This window comes from Dunckerocampus dactyliophorus, chromosome 5, assembly GCF_027744805.1.
Source record: "Dunckerocampus dactyliophorus isolate RoL2022-P2 chromosome 5, RoL_Ddac_1.1, whole genome shotgun sequence".
NCBI lineage: Eukaryota > Metazoa > Chordata > Actinopteri > Syngnathiformes > Syngnathidae > Dunckerocampus > Dunckerocampus dactyliophorus.
The window spans coordinates 11,489,025-11,505,892 of NC_072823.1; the positions used below are offsets into that span (position 1 = coordinate 11,489,025).

The following is a 16,868-nucleotide window of genomic DNA, read 5'->3' on the forward strand; positions in this document are numbered from 1 at the left end:
CATATAGCACAATGATGGATGTTTACCACTGTATCAATGTCATTAGTATTACACCCAATTGGGGAATTGCAGCTGTTGCATGCTGTGATGATGTTCGTGATATCTGGGGGTAATGCCTTATAAAGGAGGAAATATAAACATATCTTGTGTGCCCTCAAGTTGCGTGAATGTCAGTGGCAACATGGAGTGGACATATACAGGTATAAGCCCCTTGCTTCAGCCTACTCTTTTTGAGCTTCATTACTGTCTGTGATGTGATTTGATAATAATGTGTGTGTGTCATTTGCTCAATAAATATATTAAAGTATACTCATATTCTACAATTGGAAAACATGTACAGAGAACTTATAATCACTATTTAACCTTAATTACTGTTGGCCCTTTCTCTCTTCCAAAGCAGATACATATTTGCAGGTCCTGTAAAAAATTCAAACAAACAACTTTTAAATTGTAAATACATTTTAAAAATATTATCGTAAAAACTTAAATATAATTTTTTTCCCCCACTGGTCCAATCGCTACCATTGACAACTCACCCCAGCATGCTACAGTCACAGATATTCACATGCTTTGCTTACAAAGCAGTAGTTAAAATTGGGACACATGTCAAATATGGCAAAGGACAGCTGATCCTTACATGACTTGGAACATTTGTCGCAGGACCATACAGCTTATGAATCAGGTTTCCATTGACAAAAACAGATCCTAAATATGGTATTCTATACTTCTACTAAATAAATTCACTTCAGCTGTACATTGATTTGAAAGCACATTGATTAAATTACCAAGTAATCAAATTACACATAACATTTTCTAATAATAAATTACTGGGAGAAAAAAAGAAGTGAATATTTTCAACCCTGTTAGAAGTTTCTAATGAAACAAATGCCTTGACTTTGTAATTCTGAATTCTGTGTAACAGATATGTCTTTGGTATTCACACGCATATTAACACTTAAAACAAATGTGCAGACATGGCTGCAAGTCCATTCTTGGCTCCACATGCAACACACTGCTCCTCCCAGTTGTTGAGCAATGCCAACTCAGATAATTTTGTACATTGGAATCACTTTTTGTTACTCATTAAAACCATGATACTAAACAAATTGTGATATACTGTATTGTGTTGTCTGACATAGTCTTAAAGATTCCTTCCAAAAATGTTGTAAAGTTCTAAGTCATTAATGATGGCCTTCATTCCCTTCATCAGTATTTGTTATGCATGGAGAAATTAAGTAAAATTTTAATCTATTTTGTTTTTTCCTGCACAGCAGTGCTCATATTTAGTATTATTTAGCCACCTATTCGTAACCGGTTTGGGTTAAAACTGAGTAGAGGTCACAGTCGTTGTGTATAGGATTTTAAAATATGCTGCATATTACCGTGTACAGTTTTGTCAAGAAAGTAATTTGTAGAATTATTTGGGTGTTTAAAAAAAGATTTTAAGGGATGTACAAAAATGAAAGCAATAGACAGGAGTTTAAGAGCAGAGCTTAACGTTTATTTGTAATCACCATACAATTTATGTGATTCATCACAATAAATCAGTGTGCTTTACTCAGCTGCTTCTTTGCCCTGTAAACAGATGCATTTTTAGTGAGTAAATACAGTATTTCCCCATTTCAGATAAAATACTGTATATATTCAATTGCATTAACTAATTGAAAACTAATATAAGATATTGTTGTCCAAAGTATCTACTTTAACACAGAGGTTCATATTACACTTGAACCTTACGTTCAACTTAGTCACCATGGTGATAAACGTTTACCTTGCCAGAGTCACGGCTTTTGGCTCTCATTTTGTTGACCTGAGACTCTGCAATGTCAGCACGCTCCTCAGCCTCCTCCAGCTCATGCTGGATCTTCCTGCACTTGGACAGGTGAACATTGGCCTGCTCCTCCTGAGAAGGTAGACATAACATACAGTTGAAAAAACATTTGGGTAAAGAGTATAACTTGTACTTTTTTTTCTTCTACATCCTTACCGCTTCCTCAGACTGTCTCTTGTAGGCCTTCACCTTGAGCTGCAACTTATCAACCAGATCCTGCAGTCTGGTGATGTTTTTCTTGTCCTCTTCAGTCTGTCATAGAACATACGCGTTTGCGAATTTAAGTATATGTCAATCAAGATCTTTTTTATCTACACATGCTAAGTGATGATGTTCACCTGGTAAGTGAGCTCCTTCACCCTCCTCTCATATTTGCGGACACCCTTAACAGCGTCGGCACCGCGTCTCTGCTCTGCTTCGACCTCTGTCTCAAGCTCACGCACCTGGAGAAAACAATTTTTATGCAGCAAACATACTTTCTGGTAGCTTTTTTTCTTGACGTAACCATCTTACTCTGGACTCAAGTTTCTGAAGCTGCTTCTTGCCACCCTTCATGGCCAGGTTCTCAGCCTCATCCAGACGGTGTTGCAGGTCTTTGACAGCAACCTCCAGGTTCTTCTTCATCCTCTCCAGATGAGCGCTGGTGTCCTGCTCCTTTTTCAGCTCCTCAGCCATCATTGCAGCCTAGTAGGTACAGAATTTATTATTCTTGGGAAATGATTGAGAACAGAAGTAAGAAAAACATTATGAAAAAAAACCAGAAAATACATCAGTGATGGCCTTCTTGGCTTTCTCCTCTGCATTCCTTGCTTCCTGAACAGTGTCATCCACTTCACCCTGGATCTGGACCAGGTCAGACTCAAGCTTCTTCTTAGTGTTCAGCAGACTTGTGTTCTAAGATGTCAAGATCATAATTTTTTCAGTGTACAGCCTCATGATATCCAAGGTGATGCTTTTTCTAAAAACATTAAAACTTACCTGAGAGTGCAGGAGTCCAACACGCTCAGTGGCGTCCACCAGCTCCTGTTCAGCCACTTTACGGCCTCTCTCTGTTTGTTCCAGAGCAGCCCTAAGTTCCTCAATTTCAGCCAACATGAGGCCATTCCTGCGATCCACCATAGCGGCTTGTTCCTTCAGATCATCCTGGGCTCTGACGGCATCATCAAGGTGCAGCTGGGCATCCTGGTTACATAATTATGATAAGTAAATGAATGGCAACACGAAGAACCAGTCATCACAATGTGACAAAGCTCATCACATGAAAATACCTTCAACTGTGCCTGCACAATCCTCAGATGCTTCTGAGACTCAGCAGCCTGACGATTGGCATGGCTCAGCTGAATCTCCATCTCATTCAGGTCTCCCTCCATCTTCTTCTTGATTCTCAGGGCATCATTCCTGCTCCTGACCTCAGAATCCAGAGTGCTCTGCATGGAGTCAATCACCCTCTGGCTGTTCCTCTTAATCTGCTCCATTTCCTCGTCTTTCTCTGCCAGCTTCCTGTCCACTTCTCCTTTAATTTGGTTGAGTTCCAACTGGACACGCAGGATCTTAGACTCTTCATGTTCCAGAGTTCCCTATTGACATTGAAGATAAAGTATTAATCTTTGTCCTCAGATGTAAAATCGGGATGTGCTTCATCTGTATGAGTTTAAATCACCTCAGCCTCTTCAAGAGCTGTCTGAATCTCAGATTTCTCTGTCTCCACCTGCTTCTTTGCTTTCTCAAGCTCATGGACGCTCTTGCCGGTCTCACCGATCTGTTCCGTTAGATCAGAGATCTCCTCTGCAGAGAGATGAAGAAAGGTTTAAAAGGAAGAATGGGAATTATTTATTGCACTACATATTATTAATCACACGTCGGATCTATTGACAGTTTCCAAATATGTGAAGAACTTACGTTGCAGATTTTTGTTTTCACGTTTCATGGTCTCCAGTTGATCCAGAACTTCCTCGTAAGAGTTCTTCATCTTGAACAGCTCAGTGCCAAGAGAGCGAGCCTCCTTCTGAGCTCCCTCAAGTTCAGCTTGACCCTCCTCAAACTTCTGCTTCCACTCTGCCAACACCTAGTTCAGCCATTTTTACAGTACATTGTGATCAGTACATATTTATCTGGCTTTTGGTTGGTTGCACTAAAGACGTTTTACCTTGTCAAAGTTCCTCTGCTTTTTGTCAAGGTTGGCAGCAAGCCCATTAGCCCTCTCCACATCAATCATGAGGTCTTCCACTTCACTCTGGAGCCTCTGTTTGGTTTTCTCCAGAGAAGCACACTTGGAGTTCACAGCCTCAATCTGTTCCTCAGCCTCCTGAAGGCGCTGTGCCAACTTTTTCCTGTTTAGAAACATGTTTCTCAATGAATATTCTCAAATCCCAGTAATGCAATTCTCCATCCAGGGACATCTAATCATCTTGTATAGTATTGTTAATAACCATGTCAAAGCGGGACCGCAATTCAGTCTTGCGTTAAAAAGTAGAATGTAAAAAAGCTAACTAACGTAGATCCATCGTCATGTCATTGCTGTAACTTAATTTATACTCACTTGGCCTCTTCAAGCTCCTCAGTGCGCTGGATGGCATCAGTTTCATATTTAGTTCTCCACTGAGCCACCTCACCGTTGGCCTTAGACATGCCACGCTGCAGCTCAGCCTTAGCCTCCTGCTCCTCCTCAAACTGCTCCCTCAGCAGATCACAGTCATGGCGGGCTGATTGCACTCCGTGGGCAAGAGCATTCTTTGCCTGGTGAAAAAAATATTGCATTTTATCAACACTCATTCATTCCTTAATTACGGGTGAGCTGGCACTTCCAGCTGACAAAGCAAAAGACGGGGTACACCCTGAACTGGTCGCCAGTCAATCAGAGGGCACATATGGCCAAACAACGATTCACATTCACACCTATGGACAATTTAGTCTCCAATTAGACCAACATACATGTTTTGGGGATGAGGGAGAAAACTGGACTGGGGAAATGGGGAAAACATGCAAACTCCACACAGAGATGCCCCAGTGGAGAGTCATATCCTCAATCTCCTGACTGTGAGGAACATGCTAACCACTAGTCCACCGTGTGGCCCCATAATATTTAATATTTCTTACCTTGACCTCCTCTTCAATCTGTCTCTTCAGTTCCTCAATCTGCTGTGTGAAGGCCTGTTTGCCTCTGGTCAGCTGTGAGACAAGAGCTTCCTTCTCCTCAATTTGACGACCAAACTCACCTTGTTTGGACAACATCATCCAGAGTTAGTGTGTGTTCAGTTTTACATCTAAAAACGGCAAGTCAGCATAATCAAATGTTGTCTGATGCCCACCATTTTCTGTCAGAAGACGGGCTTTCTGTGCACCAAGGTCATTAACCTGACGAACGTTCTCATCATTCTTGGTCTTCAGTTCACTAAGTTGGTCCTCAAGAGTACGGCACATCTTTTCAAGATTTCCCTAGTTTGGAAAAGTTATGGATCAGTTTTTACGTATTTGTGTCAACACCGTGTAACATGTTTATGCACCTTTGCTTTAGCAACAGCCTCCATGTTGCTGGAGAGATCGTCAATCTCCATCTTGTATTCACTCTTTTCCTTCTCAAGCTTCTGCTTGACACGCTGAAGGTTGTCGATCTGCTCACCCAGCTCAGCAACACTGTCAGCCTGCTTCTTGCGCAGAGCAGCGGCAGTGGCCTCATGCTGCAAGGTGGACTCCTCAAGGTCACGGCGCAGCTTCTGGAACTCAGCCTCGCGCTTTTTGTTCATCTCGATCTGAGCAGCAGTGGCACCTCCGGCTTCCTCCAGCCTCTCACTGATCTCCTCAAGTTCCCTGGAGAGATCAGCTCTCTGCTTCTCAACCTTGGCGCGAGCAGCACGCTCAGCCTCAATCTCCTCCTCCAGTTCCTCAATGCGGGCCTATTAGGACAAGTTATTGAACATGTGCTGTTTGGAAACACAATAAAGAACATGCAGAAAAACATCATTTCTGAAATACAGAGTATAAATTACCTGAAGTTCTTTGATCTTCTTCTGGAGCTGAGCACCCATTGACTGCTCATCCTCTATCTTGCCAAGAAGCTGACTAATTTCAAAGTCCTTCCTGTGAAGACGATTAACATTCTGTGTTGCTATACATAGTGTATATTGTTGAGTTCATTATTGACATCCATCCATCCATCCATGTTCTATACTTATTCTGTAGTACGCTTTTCCTCCTTAGGGTCACAGGTGAGCTGGAGCCTATCCCAGCTGATTTAAAGCAAAAGGTGGTGCACACCGTGAACTGGTTGCCAGCCAATCACAAGTCACATAAAGACAAACCTTTCACACTCACATTCACATTCATATTAAGATAAAAAAACAAAATGTTTACTTTTTAAGTTTCTCATCAGACTGCTGTTTGTCATTCTCCAGATCCATGATGGATTCCTGAGCCAATTTAAGGTCACCCTCAAGCTTTCTCTTGGCCCTCTCCAGGTCCATACGCAGCTTCTTCTCTTGTTCCAGAGAACCCTCAAGCTGGAAAGCCATATGAATGTGTCATTATGACATTCAAGTCAAATCTTGTTTTTCTCACACATATGACTTATCAAGACTTACATCATCCACTTGCTGCTCAAGCTTGGTCTTGGCCTTGGTCAAAGTGTTGACCTTATCCTCCTCAGCCTGCAGGTCATCAAGAGTCTGCTGGTGAGCCTCCTGGAGGGCTTTCTTCTCCTTGGTCAGCTTCGCAATGCTCTCATCCTGAGAAGCCATCTCCTCAGTCAGGTTCTTCACCTATAATGGAAAGAAAATGTAATTGTCAAATTGCACAGCTTATAATGTGAGCTGTTGTGTTTTGTTTACAGTTTACAGTTATGTTCAGAAGTTTACATACATGTATTATGGAGGTGAAATATGATGAATCACGGAATAGTCAAGGTAATATTTTCAACTGCCAAGCATGATGGTGGTGGCATCGTCAACACTGGAATCGTAAAGACTGAGGCCTACCTTCAAATTCACCTCAAACGACTGAAACAGAATTATGCTTGCTGTATTTCAATGTTTGCTATTCAAAAATACGTTTACATAGTTTGCGGCGTTGCACAGACTAGCCAATAGACAATAGAGCATGACAATAATAAGCTTACCTTGTCACCTACAGGTGAGGTTATTTATTTTGTTTACGCGTCTTTACTTCATGTGATTATAAAGAAATAAGTTTTCCTCAGCTCAGATCGTACCTAAAGTTACTTGTTAAATTTACTTCATTACGTACGCGGTGCAATTGACAAGACAGAGGTGTGAACTGCCGTGTTGTGCCGGTAAATGCCTGTTTTTATCATCTGCTTGCTTCTAATTTGGCTGGTGATATAAAGTCAGTTGGAAAACTTTGCTCTTAGTACTGAATGCGGTGCTTTTGAGAAAACTACAGTGAATAAGGCTGACGGGTTATTTCCTTGTTTGCCATCACTGGATGTTTGCATGAATCACCGACTTCACACAGATCATTGAAAAATAATTAAATAATAAAGTCTGACAGATCACCTACGCACATACACAGTACACATATACTGTAGATGAATAATAAACAATAAATATAGCAACTTCTGATCAATCCATGTCAATTTCAGACTAAAAATAATGTATCTATTTTTCCTGTTCAACAACACCCACTTCCGCCCACTCCAAGTATAGATACGGATACAGGTAATTTAGATGGGAGAACAGATATAGATACAGATAGTTGTGTACTTGCTCATCCCTAAACCTAAACCACAAGATTTATGTTGTATAATCTTTCCACCCTGGATAAAAAACAGCTCAACTACATCATGAACAGTCAATATTGATGTTCATGATGAACTACTTGACTACTGACTACTAATGACTACTGACCACAACTATATATACAATAATTGCAAACCTTGTTCTCAGTGGCATGTTTCTCCTTCTCTACTTTGGCCAAGGTCAGCTCCAGGTCATCAATATCTTTCTTGAGCTCAGAGCATTCATCCTCCAGTTTTCTCTTCTTTGCAGTAAGTTCAGCATTGATTTCCTCTTCATCCTCCAGCCTCTCAGTTGTCTCTTTGAGTTTGGCTTCCAGCTGAATCTTACTCTTGATAAGACCCTCACATCTCTCTTCAGCATCTGACAGATTTTCTGACTCCTGTTTCATGTTGGAAAAGCAGATGTCAGCACGCAATATTCTGTGGACATATAGTAAATGATACACATGTTACTCTGTAAGATGATTTGTACTTACAGATGCCACTTGCAGCTGGAGGTCATTCTTCTCCTGCAGAAGAGACACCATCTTCTCTTCAAGTTCTTTCTTCTTGGCAAGAGCAGCAGCCAAGTCACTGGTCATCTTCTCATAGTTCTCCTTCATGTGGGCCAGCTCCTTCTCAGTTTCAGCGCTCTTCAGCAGAGGCTTAATCTTATAGTACACCTTCATCCATGGCCAATGTTTGACATTCATGAATGAACGCACGTTGTACTGGATGGTAAAGATGGCCTCCCTGATGATAGAAATGTTCAGTTATGGACAATGCGTATCTGAACATTTGGACTATGTGACTATTTTATTTTGATTTGGAATGCGTTTTCAGAATTTTCAACATGCCTCCTCTCCATCATCTTTACAAACTCCTTTCTCATGAGGTAACCACGGCAGAGGGCCTGAGTCATGGTGACAAGAGCTGCCAGCTTTTCATCTCTCATTTCCTCAAGGGTACCGAGAAGACCTGCTTTGAAGAACACCTAACCAGATAGAAACAAATAATGTTAAACAATCACTGAGCCACCCAAACCCTAATAAAAACCCAATATCATATATTTATGACTGTAACCTTTCAGATGAGAATCAAATATAAATTAAAAAATAACACAGACAACATGTAAACTTCCTGATGTGACTGTAAAGTGCTTACCTTAGTGTGACCAAATCTGTACTGGTCATGATCAATATCAATTGAACCAAGCAGCTTCTCTGCAGCCTTCTTGTTGTCAATGAACTGGCCCTCAGGGATGACACTGGCGTTCAGTACCTTGTACCTTTTCAGGAAGAGAATCAGCGAATACTGTCACTATTCATGGTGGATGCATAATGACAATTAAACAGATGCTTGAGATACCTCTGCTTGAAGTCACCATAGAGGATTCTGCTGGGGAAACCTTTCCTGCAGATTCTGATACCCTCCAGCACACCATTACACCTGAGCTGGTGGATGACCAGGAAGTTCTCCATCAGACCTATTGTAAAGCACAACAATATTATCTTTTTCAACATTCTGTATTTAACTGCAGCATTTTAAAACTTTAATATATCTCATCAAATACTTTGACATCATTACCTGGAGTCTTTGACTCATTGGGAATCAGACAACGCACAAAGTGAGGATGAGTGCTCCTCAAGTTGGTCATCAGTTTGCCCAAGTTCTCCTGAAAGTCCCCAACAGGGAATATTGTTATACAATGTCACAACTTTTTCAGACTGAAACTGTAAATCATACTAGACCTCTCAAAACTAGACCTTACCCTAAACTGTGAGGACACAGTCTGCATAGAGCCACCCTTCTTCTTGCCTCCCTTCTTGCCTCCAGCTTCTGTTGATTATTTTTTGTGGACATACAGCATTTGAGTAAAATGTAATCTTCATGCGATAAAAATGTAACTTTTGTTGTCTTAACAGAAAACAAAAGCTTATTACACTCAAATTGCTATCTTACCCTCAGCAGGAGCAGGAGGATACAGGAAAGCCAGAAGTTTAACTGGAGACTTCTGGTACAGCTGCACAACAGACTCATTCAGTGGGTCCTTGTTCTTGTCCAGCCAGCCACTGATGTTGTAGTCCACCGTACCAGCATAGTGCACCAGGGAAAAGTGGGCCTCAGCCTTGCCCTTTGCAGGTTTTGGCTTCTCAAAGGCTTTGCATTTGCCAAGATGCTGGTCATACAACTTATTCTTGAAAGATGTATCAGTAGCCTTGGGGAACATGCACTCCTCTTCAAGGATGGAGAAGATACCCATGGGCTTAAGAAACGAAGATGAAGAAGTAAACATTTTAAGTGATGCAGTCCAATTAGTTTCAAGTATTTTCCCTGAATCAAATGCTTACCTTTTCAATCAGCTCAATGCAGGCAGCCAGATCCATGCCAAAGTCAATGAACTCCCAGATAATGCCCTCCTTCTTGTACTCTTCTTGCTCCAAGACAAACATGTGGTGATTGAAGAACTGTTGCAACTTCTCATTGGTAAAGTTAATGCACAGCTGCTCCATGCTGTTGAACTGTGGGAAGACAAGTACATTAGACCAACCTTTCACCATGACCTTCACCATTTGGTAAGAATAAAACTTACATCAAAGATTTCAAAGCCAGCAATATCCAGGACACCAATGAAGAACTGCCTGGGCTGTTTAGTGTCCAACATCTGGTTGATACGGATCACCATCCACAAGAACATCCTCTCATAGATGGACTTGGCAAGGGCTGTCACTGAGTTATTAACCTAAATAAAATAGATGTAGAGACTTCACAGTGATTATTTATTTATTTAAAATATTGTAATTATTTTTTTTCACATTTGGGTAACATGCACACAATGTGAACACATTACAACTAATATAAAACACATTTACTCGTATGAATTAAAATCATATGTAATTACATTAAAATCATATACAAAACATATAATTTAAAATGTAATACCATAATGATATCATATTTACCTGAGGCACAGTCTGTCCCTTGGTGACAAACTCATTTCCAACTTTCACTCTGGGATAGCACAGAGCCTTCAGCATGTCAGCAGAGTTCAGACCCAACAAGTACGCGACTTTGTCAGCATCTGCATTTTTTTAAGGTGACAAACGGTTAAAGTAGGCTTACCATAATTTTCAGATCACAATTACATGCTACACCTGGACAACCTCTGGGAAATTTGACGGAGATGACTACGTACCCTCTGTGCCATCAGGCTCAGCCTGCTCTTCACGCTGCTTCTGCTTGAACTTCATGTTACCATGGTGGATGACGGCACCAGTCATCTTGTAGATGCTCATCTTCTCCTCATGACTGAAGCCCAAGATATCAATGGCATTCTGTGTGCAAACAGCTTAGTCAGCCTTAGGATCATATAATTACGAAAACAAAAACAATGCTAAACCTAACGTAAGTAAAAGATTTATTTAAATTACATAATTTGTAAGATACTGTTACTCACATCGGTGGCTTCCAGCTCCACTTTGTCATCAATGCTGGCCACTGTGATCTGACCCTGGCTGATCATGGGGAAGTCGTAGGGGTTGGTTGTGATGAGAGACATTTCTGTAGATTGAAATGTAATAATGAGCAAAGTTTTTCACTGGACAAATTTGAATGATGTAGCTTTAAAATAATTGCCCCACCCCATATCAATCAGTAGGGATGAGCCGGATACTCATTTTAGACGAGTATTCGTTACGGATAATGCATTTTTGCTAAGTACGAGCATAAAATGAGCACATCTGGTCATTATCCATAAACGTGATGAAGGAAAATCCTCCTTGGGTAACTACTTATGTATTCACTCTTATGTATGCAAAGCAACCGCCCCTCCCTAGACAGACTCCCTACAGCCAGAGAGAGGAGTATGCGGTTCATTTGATAATACAGAGTTGAAAAGGACTCGTGTCGCGTTGGAAACTGCCTCCACTCCGGATGGGTGTTTTTTAGGTTTTCCTCAACTCAGCTCGTACCTAAAGTTCCTTGGTAAACTTGTCTCGTTGCGTATGCAGTGCATTTGACAAGACAGAGCTGTAAACGGCTTGTGTTGGATCGGTCACTTTGTCTGCTTGCTTCTAATTTGGTTGGTGTTATAAAGTCAGTTGGAAAACTTTGCTTGTAGTCGTGAATACGGTGCTTTTGAGGAAACAACAGTGACAGATTATTTCCCTGTTTGCCATCACTGGATGCTTGCATGAATCACCAACTTCACACAGATCATTACAAAAATTCAATAATGAAGTCTTACAGCTCACTTACACACATAGACAGTACACATATAGCTGAACAATAAACAATAAATATAGCAACTTCTGATCAATCCATGTCAATTTCAGACTTACGATAATGTACTGATTTAAGCCTCACACATGTCCGGTTAAACCACGCCTACTTCCTGTTTATGCCCCTCCCACTCTGAGTACAGATACAGATCATTTAGATGGGTGAACAGATAAAGATACAGATACAGATAGTGGTGTACTCGCTCATCCCTACCAATCAGTTCTGGTTTGTGATTGGTCATCATCTGGTAGAAGATGTGGTAGCCTCTCTCATCAGGAAGCTGGAATGACACTCTGGACTTCTCCAGCAGGTCTGAAAATATTGTATGGAAATGACAGTCCAGCGCACTTCTGCAACATAAATTCACTGTGGAACTTTTGTACTTACATGTCTCAATATCAGCACTGGCCAGTTTGCCAGTTGTGCCAAAATGGATCCTAATGAATTTACCCTGTTTTGAACAGAGGGATTTTGAACAGTCATTCTTTAGAAAATGGTAAAATAGTCATTTCCTAGCAAAATAGATCCATACTTACAAAACGAGAAGAGTTGTCATTCCTCACAGTTTTGGCATTACCATAGGCTTCCAGAAGAGGATTAGCAGCAATAATCTGATCCTCAAGTGACCCCTGCAATCAGGTTTAAAAAATAACATCAGCAAACTAGTCGTTTTCTATGAAAATATATATTACACTTTTCTAAATGAACATACCTGGATTTTCCCTGCTCCTGCACTCTCCTTTTTCTTATCTCCACCAACTGAGATTGTGGCAAAGTACTGAATGACACGCTTGGTGTTCACAGTCTTTCCAGCACCAGATTCTCCACTGGGAATACAGACAAATTAACTTTAACTTGTTTTGAAGTGTTTTTTAATTTACTTAAGTTAAAAAAAACAAAACTTACGTGATCAAGACAGACTGGTTCTCTCTGTCTGTTAAAACAGAAAAGTGTAAGCTTTTGTGTATTTCTGCAGCAGACATCTGGGATTGTAAAAAGTTCAAATTGTCCAGCGAATTACATACCAGTAAGCATGAATTGATATGCGTTGTCAGAGACGGAGAAGATGTGGGGTGGAGCCTCCATACGCTTCTTGCCTCTATAAGCAGACACAACTTCTGCATCGTACACTGGGAGCCACTTGTAAGGGTTCACAGTTGCGCAGAAAAGCCCAGAGTAGGTCTGAGAGAGATCAGATGTGTAACTCACTTAACTACAAGTCTTAAAAACATACATACACTTCTCTACTATTGTACTACTTGGATCATTGTCTTACGTAGATCATCCATGCTGCATAACGCTCTTTGAGGTTATACAGGACAGAAGCTTCATTGAGATGGGTCATCATGGCCATGTCCTCAATTTTGTCGAACTTGGGAGGGTTCATCGGAGAGACGTCATCTTCTTTAACTGTCTTCTCCTAAAAGAAGACATTGATCTCAGCAAGAATCACATCTTTTAGCAGAAAAAGAAAACCAATATTCCAACCTCCTGAGTGTCCAGGACTTTGACGGTGACTTTGCCACCGTCTTTCTTGAGGATTGTTCCCTTCAAGTACAGCTCTTTGGCATCGGCCACATAGCAGGCTGTCTTGGCATCGAATGGTTTGCTCTGAGCCTCAATTCTCTCCTTCTCTGGTTTCCGAAGGTAGATGGCAGCTTTGCCATAAACGGCCATTTCTGCGTCGGTACTCATGGTGGTGGTTCAGGTCTGGGTTGAACAACAATTTGGGAAAGATGCCAATTATTTTGGCTCTATTGGTTGCAATGGGCAAATCTGACTCTGTAAAAGCCTTTTGGTGTACCAGCTGTGTTCTGCCTTTTAAAGAATCAAATATCACAATCCATGACTTGCGTATTTAAAAATGTTAATTCATCTTCATGCTCGTATTTTTACAAACACGATTATCATTGTAATTGTAAATAAACCTTACCCTTCCTTTCTGTGAGAAGTATATTGTGTTCCACAATCCTGTTCAAAAAGTTGTTTAGTTAGTTTAAGAAAGCACTTTTCAATGACAATTACATGGCATTCAACTGTCCAAATTAAATTGCTGAAGTTTGTCTTCATAAAATAGTAAGTATTTCACATAATCTTTGTATAAAAACGTATATATTACAAAAGTCAAGAAATATGAAAGAAGGCTACAATGCAAAGCCAAAGAATGACTCACCACCAGTAGGAACGTCAGGTTAACTACCACACGCTGTAAAGCTCCAACTCCACCCCTTATATTTGGTTTAGTTTGCTTACATAGCAGATTTTAAAAAGGCTAACCTGCCAAATATGGTTACAATGACAGCTGAAAAGATATACCATACTTCATGCACTTGCAATTTTCCCTCCAAGTAATGAAATCCTTTGTTTTACTAAGCCTTCCCCTAAATCAGTCATTGATTTATCAGAAAATGTGGCACAGACAAACACCAAACATTTAGTACATTTTATGCATACAGCAAATCCATGTTCAATGACTGTGTTCTATTTTTTTCTTTACATTGCTTATGTGGGGTACCTTCTTTAAAAAAAAAGACCTGCTCCAAGAGAAGAGGTTTTTTTCCTGTCAAATGATGGTCCAGTTAATATTTTAACACCTTTTGTTTTAGCCATTGAGGCATGCATTTAACACATCTGATAGGCTGACTGTGTAAATGATTCATTGTTATTTATCAAGAAATTATGAAAACATTTGGTGTTCCTGTGTTTGACCACCCTTGGTGATGCTTGGTGTAAGGTAGCTGATTGATGGCTGTCAGCAAATCTCTCCCTTTGCAGTGTACCTCACTTGGGCAGATTCTCTTTAGGCTAATTTGAAAGGAGAAAATGAGCAGTTTCTATTCATGTAGCTAGAGTAGTCTGACATCATTTTGCGTGTGCATTTGCTCCTCAAACATAATGAACAACATAAATAAACACAATATCCAGATTTAAAGAAAAGGAAAGCAACAAGTATTTCTGTAAACACACATTTGGTATGCTGCGCTCTATCTAATTACACTAGCTCAATGTAACTAGAGTTTCCAGAATGAGGAGTGAAGCTGTGACAGGTCACAGGTTAGGTGATGGGGGTTAAAGTTTTGAGGCTCCGGACAGCTTCTGCATAGAGTCATTTCGGAAACCACTTGCTAAACCGGGATGATTTATTAAGAAATCCCACTCAAGCCTCATACAGTCCCTTTGCCTTTTATACTGTACTTTGATGTACAACAGTCATTATACAATATGTGTATTTACCCTAACTAATAATGAGATGAGCACAGAGCAGGGCGCATTTTCCTATTAGGACACACTCTGGCTTACAGGACATGTCAACACAAACCAATGGGAGACAATATACTGTAAGTGTTCATGAAATAAAATAAAATAATGAACACATGGTTCCATTTTACCAAGAACTCTTTGAATTGACATGGAATGGCAGGTGGTCTGCTTTGCAATACTGTTGCAGACCTCTATCTCACTTAGTCAGCAAGATTTATAATTTGCATACTGGATTGGAACCAGATTTATGTATTGATTAGTTAGAGTAGTGCTGTACTAAGAGTTAAATACAATTACATGTGCTAATTTTATTTATGTGTGTTTCCGCTATAGATTGCTATTGTCCTCAATAACAACCAAAAGAACTGAGAGAATCCACATCTAAAATCTAACTCGACATAATAAAGGATGATAATATCACCCAAACCAGTAACGGTGCTGTCAACATCAAGATGTCACCATAAAACAAGCAGCGTTTGCGCAGGCCGTCACAGGGAATGAGAGGTATTCATTCCACAGTTTAGTGTTTACGGCTGGCGTAAAACAGGTATTTAAATGCTTCGTACTTTGAGATTCACATTAGTAGAGATTGGTATTTCTTGGTTTTTAGGCATGTTAAATATTACAGCTTACGTGTGTGTAGGTGTGTCGTTTTTATATTTGAAAACATGATGGGCTAGCAATCACTTACAGTACATGGTCTGCATTTCAGACTGATCTTCGTCTGATCTGTTTTAATTTGCAATGTATTTGCAATTGCACCGTTTAAATTTCACATATGAGTATTTGATTATTAAACTTTAAAACAAAAATGAAAACACATCTTACATTCAATGTGTATAATGTGCATAATTTACTTTCACATACTTTTCACATACATATGACAGTCAAAGTATTAGTGAACTTTTTATTAACAATATAAAGACAACACTCAAAAAGATAGAGCCACTCATTATAATCCTGATATTTTGTAATCATTTTTATCTGATCCTAATGGACATCTGGAAATCCATCTATGGACCCGATAGCACAGTGGTCACCAACCTTTTTGAGCCCTGGATCCTTGGTCTCAACCATGAACCTATGCAAGCTCACAACTCAAGAGGTTGGTGGCCCCCGCCATAGCAAGTGAAGTGGTTGTCGTGAAAGCCTGACATCTCCAGCGAGAAAACTCAGTGATGTCCATGGGCTCCAGGAATCAGGCAATCATTGACTGTTTGCTATTTTAAAAATGATGGTTGTATCTACCAGGGGTGGTCCGATCCGATACTCAGTATCGGTGCCGTTGTCAGTCCGATACTGGCCAAATTTACTGGATCAGATATCTGGAAAAACATATATAAGCCATCTGATCAATCCAAATGCCCCAAACTATCACATAAATGCTCAATTTAATGCTGCGAGCTGTAAACCAGGTGTGTCAAACTCAGCTTATCGGGGGGGCGCTGCATCTGGCTTCACCGCATGCTACGTGGCACTTCTTTTGTAAGAGTGTTTAGAGTTAAAGGGTCACTGACATGATTTTTCAACTTTGCTTAAATATGTTCTATACGATTTGTAATTAAGTTTTTTGAAAGCGAGCGTTAATCCGTGAAAATGACGTTTTTGCAAGTGGTGGGCGCCATTATGGTCTGAGCTCCTTAGAAAAGGGGTGTTTCTCAAGTGACGTTGGCAAAGGCGGAGTTCTCATCTTTTTTTTTTATTATTGTTTTTTTAAAACTTTTTTTTAACTTTTTTTAATTATTTTTTTTTTTAGCAGAGCTCTCA

The 16,868-nt window shown here is 40.2% G+C and overlaps 1 protein-coding gene across 2 annotated transcripts; it reads right to left on the reverse strand.

Annotated features, from left to right (window-relative positions):
* Positions 1–1,510: 1,510 nt before the first annotated feature.
* LOC129181576 (myosin heavy chain, fast skeletal muscle-like) lies at positions 1,511–13,535 on the reverse strand. Of its 2 annotated transcripts, none has more exons than XM_054776935.1 (39): positions 13,329–13,535; positions 13,117–13,260; positions 12,866–13,022; positions 12,747–12,774; positions 12,553–12,667; positions 12,377–12,469; positions 12,228–12,291; positions 12,054–12,152; positions 11,017–11,120; positions 10,756–10,894; positions 10,523–10,641; positions 10,153–10,302; positions 9,911–10,081; positions 9,522–9,825; positions 9,331–9,398; positions 9,147–9,234; positions 8,928–9,045; positions 8,724–8,847; positions 8,417–8,553; positions 8,057–8,312; positions 7,718–7,960; positions 6,409–6,585; positions 6,182–6,327; positions 5,818–5,908; positions 5,335–5,724; positions 5,140–5,266; positions 4,928–5,046; positions 4,371–4,567; positions 3,978–4,161; positions 3,731–3,896; positions 3,492–3,616; positions 3,100–3,408; positions 2,810–3,013; positions 2,600–2,725; positions 2,345–2,515; positions 2,170–2,274; positions 1,988–2,083; positions 1,772–1,903; positions 1,511–1,575 (listed from the first exon to the last, which is right to left on the reverse strand). In XM_054776935.1, exons 1-39 carry the CDS (start codon positions 13,533–13,535, stop codon positions 1,555–1,557), a joined length of 5,814 nt encoding a protein of 1,937 aa, XP_054632910.1. In that variant the 3' UTR covers positions 1,511–1,554. The 2 variants fall into 2 exon arrangements, with proteins under 2 accessions (XP_054632910.1, XP_054632909.1); XM_054776934.1 differs by having other exon boundaries at positions 8,057–8,308; positions 8,413–8,553.
* Between the last annotated feature and the right edge of the window lie 3,333 nt (positions 13,536–16,868).